This window comes from Schistocerca piceifrons, chromosome 2, assembly GCF_021461385.2.
Source record: "Schistocerca piceifrons isolate TAMUIC-IGC-003096 chromosome 2, iqSchPice1.1, whole genome shotgun sequence".
NCBI classification, from domain to species: domain Eukaryota; kingdom Metazoa; phylum Arthropoda; class Insecta; order Orthoptera; family Acrididae; genus Schistocerca; species Schistocerca piceifrons.
In genome coordinates, this window is record NC_060139.1 from 137,894,388 (window position 1) to 137,907,961 (window position 13,574).

Below are 13,574 nucleotides of genomic sequence, written 5' to 3' on the forward strand. Positions count from 1 at the left end.
TAAATTAACCAAAGCAATACGATCAACGAGTGAGCAAATGGAATACCCCAGACTAACACAAGAACGCCTAAATGCATGTCATACCTTCCCACCGTGAAACAGGCGCAGTTCCGAGGGGAGAAACGAGAACAGAAGCTGAGAGCAGAGCCGTGTAGGCTAGAAGGCCTTACGATAAGGGACACCCACATCGCCAGCCGACCACCAGGCGGTTCATCCCCCAGCCCATTATAAAAGATAGAGCCCTCCAGAAGAACAGTATAGATCTTACGATTACACTAAAAGGGCCACACCAGCTGCAAGTTTTAGCGTGTGACTATACGCGTCTCTGTTATGTAGCAAACATTAAAAACATTGCCCCACCACGAAAAGTATAGCGTTTCTCATTGGATAGACAGAATTTCTGTAGGCGGAGCTTAAGGTTAACATTGAAACGCTGATTGGTCAGTTGAAAACACAGCCAGATACCTTTTTCTTAAACCAACTTCGGTAAACAGTAGTAAGGATAAGTTTGAGAGAGTTGCTACCGAGATGGTGAGGTGTGTAGAGCTCCGCCGCCCGCTGCCCCTGACGCTGCCTAACCACTGACAAGGTAATGAACGCATGCGTAAGAGCGCATAAGGCTTCACTCAGAACTGCAGAAGTCTCATCTGTTACATCCCCTTTTTACGTAATACTGGTGTCGATTGTCAATTTAACTTCGTGGTATTCACATTTGCTACTTGAAGTTAAAATCTGAAACCTGATGATTTTTCTGTCATATAATTACTAAGAAGCCACATCAGCCACTGTAATTTATGACAAGTTAAATAAGTAATTAAAGATAATTGAGGGTCACTGTAGACCATTTTTGATAATTTTCTCTTTTATGAAACTTAACTTAAATCTAGAATATAGATGTGATATGGCATAGGTCAACCTTCAATCCATTATAGAACTTGGTAACCCATTCAGGGAATATTCGTTCACATTTTTGTTGAACGCAGTTGGTTTTTATCATCCTGTATTAAAATATTGCCTTTCATCAATAGTGCAATTTATAAACAATGTTTTGTGAGTAGAATAAAAATTCCAATGGTAAACTTAACTTCTTTTTCGACGTTATTTTACCAGCTAACTAAAAATAGGAAAACCTTGAACCCCTTCCACTAAATTTAGTTAGTATTAAGATTCTTTTACAGGGAGTGCAGTGGAGCTGACGCTGAAATCATTAAGTATTTGATTATATCATCGCTAGTCTCACTGAACTCTTCTGAACTCTACATGTCATGTGTGGTCTGGCGTCTCCTTACCAGCAACAGGTCCCAAGTTCAAACTAGTCAATTCCCTAAAAAACACGCTCAGAGCGTCGTTGCGGGAAAGTGGTAGGGAGACACGACTTAGAACAAACAGACCCCACGCAGAATGTTAGAATGTCTGTGAGGCACCCCCCAGCACCAGTACTGACGGTAACTCGATCTTGTTCCATCTTTCCAGCCCTTAAACTCCTTTGCTGGCTCAGTGCATTTTTTTAAATCTAATCAGATCACGCAGATACCAGCGATTGCGAGCGTTGTCGTCTGTTCTCTGCAGCTCTGTGTCTCTGAAACAATGCCAATCTAACATCTTTCCTACCTTCCCTTCATTTTCTACGATGTCGAATATCTTCAAAAGCGCATTCCATATTTGGTAGGCAAGTGACAGTCACCATTGAAAACCTTAAATTCTAAATCAGACGAATCTCTCAGATGCCTCCCGTGTGGGAAACTGCGAAGCGATCACATCTGGCCCTAAACCTTTCTGCCTTTTGCTCTCTAGAAGGGTCCGTGACCGACTTCCAGATTTTCTAAAAAACTCCAAAAAAATGTTTAATATTTGTCACTTTAGCTAGTCAGCTCTGTGGTTGCCAGTTCATTAACCTTTGTTTGTTATGGGGTTTCCAATGGTCTTCTAGCCTCTTTCAATAATTACACCTGGTGCTGCATTCTGAGAGGACCTAAGTAGTGGATGAAGGTAGTTCCCAGTACAGTGTTGGGCCAATCTATATCAGCGTCAAAGACTAACCCCTCCCCTCCCCTTCAAGAACATACCTCATAGTCACCTTCTCCCTTTTCTAGATCTCCCCCTCATTCTCAATGTTACCCCCATCCCTACCCCCACAATTACTTCTTCCCTTCTCCTCATTACACCACAATTGCCCCACCCATCCATTCTCTCTCCACTGTCTTCGTGTGCTGAGGTTTATTATTTAAAAAAGTTCAAAGCGATATAGCTGCAAACCTGTTGTTATTATTGTTATTTTCTTATTGTGGTCTTCTGTCCAAAGATTTGTTTCATGCAGCTTTCCATGTTACTCTATCCTGTGCAAGCCTCTTCACCTCCGAGTAACAACTGCAACCTACATCATTTTCAATCTGCTCTTGGTCTGCCTCTACGATTTTTACCCTGCACGCGTCCCTCCAGTACTAACTTGGTGATCCCTTGATGCCTCAAAATGTGCCCTACCAACAGATCCTTTCTTTTAGTCAGGTTGTACCACAAAGTTCTCTTCTCCTCAATTCTGTTCAATACCTCCTCATTACTTATGTGATCTACTCATCCAGTCCTCAGCATTGTTCTATAACACCACACTTTAAAATCTTCTATTCTCTTTTTGTGTAAATTGTTTATCGTCCATGTTTCACTTCCATTCATGGCGAACTTCCATAAAAATACTTTCAGAAACGACTTCCTGACATTTAAATCTACACTCGATGTTAAAAAATTTCTCTTCTTCACAAACGCTTTTCTTACCATGGTCAGTCTACATTTTATGTCCTCCCTACTTCGACCATCATCATTTATTTTGCTCCCCAAATAGCAGAATTCGTCTACTACTGTAAGCGTTTCATTTCATAATTTAATTCCCTAGCATCACCTGATTTAATTCGACGAAATTCCATTATTCTCGCTTTGCTTTTGTTGATGTTCATCTTATACCCTCTTTCAAGACATTGTCCATTCCGTTCAACTGCTCTTCCTAGTATTTTGCAGTCTCTGACAGAATTACAATATCATCGGCAAACGTCAAAGTTTTTATTTCTTCTCCCTGTACTTTAATTCCTAATCCACATTTTTCTTTTGTTTCCTTTACTGCTTGCTCGATATACAGATTGAATAACATCGGGGATACCCTACAACCCTGTCTCACTCCCTTCCCAACCACTGCTTCCCTTTCATGCCCTTCGACTCTTATAACGGCCATCTGGTTTCTGTACAAATTGTAAATAGCCTTTCGCTCCCTGTATTTTACCCCTGCCACATTCAGAATTTGAAAGAGAGTATTCCAGTCAACATTGTCAAAAGCTTTCTCTAAGTCTACAATTGCTAAAAACGTTAGTTTGCCTTTCCTTAATTTATCTTCTATGAGAAGTCGTAGGGTCAGTATTGCCTCCCGTGTTCCTACATTTCTTTGGAATCCAAATTGATCTTCCCTGACGTCGGTTTCTATCAGTTTTTCCATTCTTCTGTAAAGAATTCGTGTTGGTATTTTGCAACCGTGACTTATTAGACTGATAGTAGCTTAATTTCCATATCTGTCAGCACATGCTTTCCTTGGAATTGGTATTATTATATTCTTCTTAAAGTCTGGGGGTATTTCGCTTGTCTCATACATCTTGCTCACCAGATGGAAGAGGTTTGTCATGGCTGGCTCTCCCAAGGCAATCAGTAGCTCTAATCGAATGTTGTCTACTCTCGGGGCCTTGTTTCGACTTAAGACTTTCAGTGCTTTGTCAAATTCTTCACGCATTATCCTATCTCCCTTCTTATCTTCATCTACGTCTTCTTCCACCTTTCTGCTTTCCCTTCTTTGCTTAGGACCAGTTTTTCATCTGAGCCCTTGATATTCATACAGGTGGTTATCTTTCCTCTAAAGGCTTTTTTCACTTTCCTCTAGGCCCTAGTGATATATGCTTCTACTCCTTACATTTGTCCTCCAGCCATTCCTGCTTAGCCATTTTGCACTTCCTATCGATTTCATTTTTTAGATGTTTGTATTCCCTTTCGCCTGTGTCATGTTTTGTATTTTTATATTTTCTCCTTTCATCGATTAAATTCAATATCTCTTGTGTTACCCAAGGATTTGTAATAGCCCTAGTCTTTTTACCTACTTGTTCCTCTGCTGCCTTCACTGTTTCATTTCTCAAAGGTACCCATTCTTCTTCTACTGTATTCCTTCCCCCTGTTCTTGTTAATCGTGTTCCCTAATGCTCCCTTTGGGTTTTTCAGTTTATCCAGGTTCCCATCTCCTTAAATTCCTGCCGTTTTGTAGTTTCTGCAGTTTTAATCTACACTTCATAAGCAATAAATCGTGGCCAGAGGCCACATCTGCCCCTGGAAATGTTTTACAATTTAAAACCTGGTTCCTAAATCTCTGCTACCATTATGTAACCTATGTGAAACCTTGCAGTGTCTTCAGCCCTCTTTGACGCATACAAACGTCTTTCACGATTCTTAAACCAAGTGTTAGCTATGACTAAGTTATGCTCTGTGGAGAATTCTACCAGGCGGCTTCCTCTTTCATTCCTTACCCCAAGTCCATATTAAACTACTACTTTTCCTTCTCTTCATTTCCCCACTATCGAATTCCAGTCCCCCAAAACCATTAAATTTTCGTCTCCCTTAACTATCTGAATAATTTCTTTTATCTCGTCATACATTTATTCAATCTCTTCATCATCTGCGGAGCTAGTTGGCATATACACTTGTACTACGGTGATAGCCGTGGGCTTCGTGTCTATCTTGGCTCACAACGCTACTCGTAGTAGCTTATCCGCGCTCCTATTTCTTTTATTCATTATCAAACCTACTTCTGCATTACCCCTATTTGATTTTGGATTTGTAAACCTGTATTCACCTGACCAGAAGTCCTGTTCCTTACGCCACCGAACTTCACTAATTCCCACTATATCTAAATTTAACCTATTCATTTCCCTTTTTAAATTTTGTAAGCTACCTGCCCGATTAAGTGATCTGACATTCCACACTCCGATCCATAGAACGCCTGTTTTGTTTCTCCTAATGACGACGTCGTCCTGAGTAGTCCCCGCACGGAGATCTTAAAGGGGGGCTATTTTACCTCCGGAATATTTTACCCAAGAGGTGCCCAAGAGGATGCCATCATCATTTAACCATGCAGTAGAGCTGCATGCGCTCGGGGAAAGTTACAACTATAGTTTCGCCTTGCTTTCAGCCATTCGCAGTACTAGCACAGCAATGTCATTTTGGTTGATTTTATAAAGCCAGATCAGTCAGTCATCAAGACTGTTGACCGTGCAACTAACGAAAAGGCCGCTTCCCCTCTTCAGGAACCAAATGCTTGTCTAGCCTCTCAACAGATACCGGTCCATCTGTATCGCTGAGGCACGTAGCCTCCCCACCAATGGCAAGGCCCATAGTTCATGGGGAGGGGGGGGGGGATGTTGTTATTTATTTATAAAGAATTTCCGAGTGAGCATTGAGTGTCCATGAACCAAACGCTTCGAGAGATGGTTCTTGACTGCACCTGTGTTTGGGGTGAGCAGAGCCACCAACTAGGGATGCTATCTGGCTGGTTTGAACAAGATTTACACTGATGCGCCAAAGAAACTGGTATAGGCATGCGTATTCAAATGCAGAGATATAAACGAGCAGAATACGGCGCTGCGGCCGACAACGCCTATATAAGACAACAAGTGTCTGCCACAGTTGTTAGATCGGTTACTGCTACTGAAATGACAGGTTATCAAGACATAAGTGAGTTTGTACTTGGTGTTATAGTCGGGCAAGAGCGATGTGACGCAGCATCTACGAGGTAGCGATGAAGTGGGGTTTTTTCCGTACGACCATTTCACGAGTGTACCGTGAATATCAGGACTCCGGTAAAACTTCAGATCTCCAACATCGCTGTGGCCGTGAAAAGATCCTGCAAGAACAGGACCAACAACAACTGAAGAGAGTCGTTGAACGTGATAGAACTGCAACCCTTCCGCAAATTGTTGCATATTTCGATACTGGGCCATCACCAAGTGTCAGCGTGCGAACCATTCAATGAAACATCATCGATATGGGCTTTTGGAGCCGAAGGCCCACTCCTTTACCCTTGCTGACAGCACGACACAAAGCTTTACGCCTCGCATGGGCCCATCAACAGCGACATGAGACTGCTGATGACTGTAACATCTTGCCTGGTCGGTCGAGTCTCGTTTCAAATTGTATCGAGCGATGGACGTGTACGGGTATGGAGACAACCTCATGAATCCATGGACCCTTCATGTCAGCAGGGGACGCTTCAAGCTGGTGGAGCTCTGTAATGGTGTGGGGCATGTGCAGTTGGAGTGATATGGGAGCCCTGGTACGTCTAGATACGACTCTGACAGGTGAAACGTGCGTAAGCATCCTGTATGGTCAACTGCATCCATTTGTGTTCATTGTGCATTCCGACGGCCTTGGGCAATTCCAGCAGGACAATGCGGCACCGCACATGTCCAGAATTGGTATAGAGTGGCTCCAGGAACAGTATTCTGTGTTTAAACACTTCCGCTGGCTACCAACTCCCCAGATATGAACATTATGAGCATATCTGGGATGTCTTTCAACGTGCTGTTCAGAAGAGATCTGCACCCCGTCGCACTCTTACGTATTTATGGACAAAAAAATGGTTCAAATGGCTTTGAGTACTATGGGATTTAACTTCTGAGGTCATCAGTCCCCTAGAACTTAGAACTACTTAAACCTAGCCAACCTAAGGACATCACACACATCAATGCCCGAGGCAGGATTCGAACCTGCGACCGTAGCGGTCGCGCGGTTCCAGACTGTAGCGCCTAGAACCGCTCGGCCACCCCGGCCGGCATTTATGGACAGCCCTGCAGGATTCATGGTGTCAGTTCCCTCCATCACTACTTCAGACTTTAGTCAAGTCCATGCCATGTCGTGTTGTGGCACTTCCGCCTGCTCGAGGGTGCCCTACACGATATTAGGCAGGTGTATCAGCTTCTTTGGCCCTTCAGTGTAGATACATGTTGCAGAACTGAATTGCGAATGTTGTGAGAGGTGTCGGATGACTGACATGCAAGAACCTATCACCAAAATAACAGTAAGAGACGCGAAGAATCAAGATGAACTAAGCCGGGGACAATGAAGTTCTCCTAGATTTATAATAAATATTCAGTAGCGTAAATTAAGGTAATTTAAGTAACTGCAGAAGGAGGTGTGTTTACGACTGCCGGATAAATCGATAGCCTACTAGCACCTTAAACAATTCTGCTTGAGGAATTGTTACCAATGCTAATTGCCAAAAACTTTCAAATTTAAGGTGAAGTATGGAAATTTTCGTAGGGCTTAGGTAAATTCTTCAGTATCATTAAGAAGATTAGTTATCTATCAGACAGATCCATCAGCAATTACAACGAAGTATAGTTAAAACGACCAGTAGACATGACTAAAAGATAGAAGACTAGGGAATTCACTCTGTTAAAAAATTATGAACGCGTTTGAGTTTGTGATAAACAGCAGATGCATGTGGTGGACAGAATCGTAAGTTAGAATTTTTTCAATGTGTCTATACCTACATGCTGTAAATACGCCATAAATGTCAAATTCATGATCTGTTCTTCAAACCAGGGCGCTGCGAGATGGAATGTGCTTTCGTTCATGCACATGAGGCAGCGAGTAATAATACTTAAATATATGATCCATCAGTATTAATGGGTTGTCTTCTAAATATGTGTAAGAGAAATGGAAGGTTTTATAACAGTAAGAACAGAAAGAGAGATACTAATGGTCATCTGGTACCATGGTTCAGTACAGTTTGGTACCAGTTCAGAAAATGATGTTACATTTCATGTATGTTTCAAATATGATTACAATGAAAAGAACTTCTGCAGTTTGGTAAATTTGTCAAAGAGAGCTCAGGCACTTCGGTTTGGAGCCATGAAGCTGAAACAGGCCTACAATGTATCTTTAAAAATTCAAAAAGAAAAATTAAAAAATCTACTACATATTTGCCGATTAGTTACCATGAAGCAGCAAAATCAACAGGTTTGCGAGTCCCTCAGGTGATCAGAGGCATCACAACTGCAAATAGGTGACCTGATTGATAAATATATCAGCAAGAAAAGACTGCACATTGCAGCCCATAGAAAAGAGTTTGTCTTTGACCTTGTTTAATGGACCTCATAACTGCAAAAATCAACAGAGATTCAGAAACTGTCAACTGTGAGTCAGCAAGCCATGTAATCTCTTTAGAATGAAACATAAATATGTCATCAACATATTTTAAAAACTGTTTGAAAATCTGTTGTTTGCTTATGCATTCTAAGAAAAAAAGTAAATTAATTGTCACTGATACTTTAAAATTATATGTATATTCAATAAAACTTAATCATTCCGTGCTGCTAATTATTTTGTAAACACAGTTATCTGCAATTTTTTGATTCTGCTGGAAATTGTAAGTTATACAGTAGATACGATCCTTTAACATTACACCCTCACAGTATATGTGTGATTAGGGATAAATAATATTTTTATTAATTGGTTAACGACATAAAAGCTTATGTTTCTCTGCATACTACTTTTGTAAGGAGTGCACGCTGATAATAAGAATTAGTATGTAGAAAAATGTTTATCTGTGTACATATTACTAAAATTAAACAATTTACAGTGCTGTCTCCTAAGCTGTAAGACGTTTTTAATAACAGATTTCACATTTTCAGTTTCCATGGAGCAATATTCACTTTGTCATGGGAAAAGTTCGAGAAGCATTGAAACCTGTGTACAAGGACTTCGTATGTAAATACCTAATTTCCAAAGAGGATAGCGCACAGTCTCGATTAATAACGTTTAATGAACTGAGGTAGGTTCATTGTAAGTCTTCAGTGACATAATCTGTACGATTTTCATTGGATGTAATGTTGGCTTGCTACAACATACTTCTTATCATGAGCCATCACAGATAGACCCATTTACAAAGCATTATGCCGCCATAATTAATGAGCTTGTTAAGTTTGCTGTAACAAAGTACTGAAGCCTGATATCGCTGTGTACCATGTCCCACATTAGTTGAATGGCTTGTGAATCAGGCTAATTGAGTAGAATATTAACAGGTGAACTCAGGAAGAATAATGTCAGACTCAGCATATTAACAACACTAACATTCTTAAAAAACACAACATCAGAAATAATGTTCCCAGAGAATCCAACTCATGGGATGTAGAACGGTGTGCCAGTAATAAGTCATTAAGGGATACACAGAAGCTAAGTGGTACCATCTCTTGCATGACCGAAAGCGTCAGTGTTGCCGCAAGCTCACTGAGTAAAAGGCCACCTAACCAAGTGGAAACTTTAAAGCATGTGTCATTATGATTCTTCGACCTTAAAGAAGGTAACAACATCAGCTGAGTGAGTTTGAATATGGCAGAACAATTGGTCTATCCATAGCTTGTATCGAAGTCATTCCAAGCCTCACGTCTTCGTCTTTGATATGTTTTTCTTACAACAGGCATACACTTCATGTTTGCAGTGGATCAAAATGGCTTCTGAATCAATAAAGACCATTGTTCTCCTTATCTCTAAGGTCAAAGGTCAGTGTCCTTATCTCCAAGGTCAGTGTCCTCCATTCTAAGGAAGTTGTGTGGCTTATCTCCTAGCTCAATATCCTCCCCTTCCCCCTCTGCTCTGGGATGGTTGTATGACCTTAAATTTGAAAAATTGCGAGAGATTTAAAAAAATGGCAGAGGACTCACTTGACACTTGCGTGATTTAAAAATGATGACCTATCACTTTTATCAATGATGAATTATGTTACTACTATAATTTATGAGTGCCACCATTAGTTATTACCCAATTATAATGATTTCATGAGGCGCTTGTGTTTTCTCTCTCATCCTATTTACAATCCTGTCATCCAATAGAACTGCGTTTTACATTTAGATGATGGTGTTCTATGGTTGAAAGTATGGTTGTAAATAATAAGAAAGAAACAGAGTAACAAAGTTTCTTGACTTATTCATAATATTTTTTGACAGCATTTTAGCACGTTTTTATTAGAACTCTTTCTTGTCTATTTGTTCAGTGCATATTTTGAAGTTGATTTTAAACTAACTTGCCAATGAGATAAAGGCTTGAAACTTCCAACATAGCTATGAACTCGACGACAATGCAATATTATCTCATTTTCTTGTCTGGTGTATGGTGGAGGGTAGTATGTTTTTCTTTCTGTCTGCTCAGTACAAATTGTGCAATTAATTTTAAGCCAACTTCCCAATGAGCTACAGACTTGAAACTTTCAACATAGCTAATTAAAGTTCAGAAGCACAAATTTTCAGTACTGTCTGTATCGGGTTAGGAATCTTTAATTGACTAGGAAAAATTATTTTAATTTTTAGTAAATTTTAAAAATGTGATATGTTAAAACACCTTTTATTTAAGTAATTATTTTTTGTACAGTGTCCTTTTGGTTAATATATATAATACTTTTCGACATCTTTTTTTCTTTAGTAGCAACATGGTCAGAGGTATTTTGATAATAATGACTAGAAACACACACACACACACATATCTATTTACTCTATGAGAAAGAGTCCATAATATTCTGTGCACAAACGTACATTTTCACTTTATTTACATCAAATAAACACATCCACTGTTTTTTTCTCTATCATCTGAGTGAATACTGTGAGTATGAAAGGGTTCTCAGTGCCGTTCTCAAAATTTACCTGTTTGGCACCATGGGGCGACAGACCGACTTTCAGTTCTGATACAATGCACTACATCCACATCTATATCTTCATCAGTAATCCACGAGCCACCTGACTGTGTGACGGAGGGTACTTCTGGCGCCAATAACCCCCTTCCCTTTTCGACTCGCGAATGGCGCGTAGTAAGAATGATTGTCGGTAAACCACTGTATCAGCTTTAATTTTTCGAATTTTCTCATCGTGGTCATTTCGTGAGACGTATGTGGAAGGAAATAATATGTTATCCGACTCTTCCCAGCAAGCGCTGACTCGAAATTTCAACAGCAGACATCACTTTAATGCACAACACCTCTCTTTAGTGTCTGCCACTGGAGTTTGTTGAGCATTTCTACAACGCTCTCGCTCCGATTAAACGATTCACAAGGGGAGGCCACAACGTTTGGAACGCGGGTTTACTGTTAATTTCGTACACTCGTAGTACTCCATGAGGACAACAAAATGTGTAAGCAGTAGCGCGTACTTCTCAAGCGTTACTGAGAAAATCGCAAGATAATTTCGGTCGTCAAATATATATATATATATATATCAACGAAGAAGTTGAACGGGTGTCATCGGACGTACGCCCTGAACAAGTTCAACGAACAATATAGAACAAAATGATTTTTTTTAATGGTTGGCGTTCAAGCTGCTGGATCCCTGGATCGAGTTCAATTCGTCAGTTTTTTTATTTTCAACACAGTCATTTTCTTTGCTATTTATATTACAATTAGAATAAAGGGAAAATACGTGTAATCGGATGTACTGTTATTAAATTTACAATTTTATTTGGCAGTCTACTAATTTTTATTATCACAAATAATATAACATTCATAACTATCGACTAGTAAACGATCAAACGCATAAAGTGATACTGAAAATGTATGCTTGTCCGAGTCTTCAAAACTGTTCGTATTTAATTGAAAGAGAAATTGCTTCTTGGAAGACGCTATTGAAATACACTCGACACTGCATAACCAATTATTAGCGCCGATTTTTAAGGAAATACTGCGTTATGCATGGTTTGCTTCCAAATTATCGTCTGAAACAGAGGTTTTTGAAAATGTTAACGAGGTTTGTTTTTCCACGGAAAACGTCAAAAGACCTTGCGTATACGGAAACATAGCATTTATTCAATGCAGCTGGTGCCGTTTAACTTTATGTTTTCCATGTTTTTACGAAAAATACCATCCTGCAACTTGTACTCGTAATGTCGAAAGCGACGATTAATTGTACATCTTTCGAAAAACGTCTGCGCCGGTCAAAACTTGGGGGTAACAAGTCGTTTCGGGCTCCTTCCAGGTATAAGGGATTTCTCAAATCACGGACAAACACATTTTCAGTATCACTTTATGCGTTTGGTCGTTTACTAGTCGATAGTTATGAATATTACATTATTTGTGATAATAAAAATTAGTATACTGCCAAATAACGTGGTAAATTTAATAAAAGTTCATCCGATTACACGTATTTTCCCCATTATATTAATTGTAATATAAATAGTAAAGAAAATGACTGTGTTGAAAATAAAAAAAGCAGACGAACGGGACTCGATCCAGTTACTACGCGGTAGCAGAAAAGACAATGGTGTTTCTTATCAGGAAAATTAGGAAGGCTCCACATCACTGCATTGCAGAGCATCTCCAAGCTACATACAGGTATTGCAGTCTGAAGATGATCTGCATCTGTCAGGGTGTAGTCATGTCTATCACCCAAACATTCTATTCCTCCTCATTATTTTGTACCATCCAACAGAGGAACCATAAAAGCTCTACTAACGTCACCCAGTAGAGAACTTGATAAGATATTACCACATCCCAGTCTTCCAATATATCAAAAACAAATACCATCTGATTCTGCCATCGATCATTTGTGGTGATCCTATTAAATACACAGGTATTGCTTCACTGGAGCAGGTGGCCTGTGATCGAAGTTGCTTCCACAGACCAGTGTAAAGTTTCGTCATCTGTACTGTAGGACTACTACATCCCACAAACTGTCAATCACAAGAGAGGGTCCCTATGTTTATCTTTCATAAACAATGTGATGTATTGTTTTTTTATGCTGTAACATATCCATGCAATGTGTGACTGCAGCTTTGTACACTGCCTTCATTTTGTTTTTTTCCACCACAACTTGGAGATCGCATGATGTAAACAATGCTGCTCTCATAACACAGGATGCTTGAAATAAAAGACAGAGGCAGCGTTCCTTATTGACAAAAAATGTGGAAAATATCGCAACATATGGAAACTGGACGAGTGGGGCATTTCCAAACAGCTGCCAAAAGGTGGCTGATGAACTCTACATTTAAAGTCATCTTCCACAGTGACGTGGTAGCAGATGTCTAGGTGTTGCATTTCGATTGATTTCTCATATTGCAATCATGTACATGATCACTGTTTCGTGCAGGCCATCCTTAGGAGGTACTGCTCCCACCAAGACTTCCTCCATATCAAACAAGTGGCATCACTCAATCATTGTGTGGTAATCAACAGCATATCAGTGGACAGATAAGATGGAAAAGCCATTGTTGATATGGGGTGATGTACGGTAACAAGCACCACATTTGATACTGCAATCAATTTTAGCTATTTTACCAATTTTTCTGCAGTTTCAACGCCGACCAGTGGCACAACAGCATGCTTCTCAGTTTCTGTATCATTGCTAAACCACCCATCCACTACTTTGCGTGAGCCATATAGTAGATTGCCAATGTAGATAGATGGCTGTGCAGTATGTCCATTTATTGTTAATTCTCTAACAAATACACCAAAATATACCAGACAGCACCCTGTAATGATGCAGATAGGTTATCTACATATTTCTAGCACTTCGATTATA

General features: G+C 39.9%; 1 protein-coding gene across 1 annotated transcript in view; it reads left to right on the forward strand.

The window, feature by feature from the left end:
* LOC124775193 (EF-hand domain-containing family member C2-like) overlaps window positions 1-13,574 on the forward strand; it is a 237,019-nt gene that overhangs the window by 191,813 nt on the left and 31,632 nt on the right. Inside the window, exon 10 of the mRNA XM_047250033.1 lies at window positions 8,712-8,851. Coding sequence (XP_047105989.1) covers window positions 8,712-8,851 — 140 coding nt within the window. The remainder of the gene's footprint in view (window positions 1-8,711; window positions 8,852-13,574) is intronic.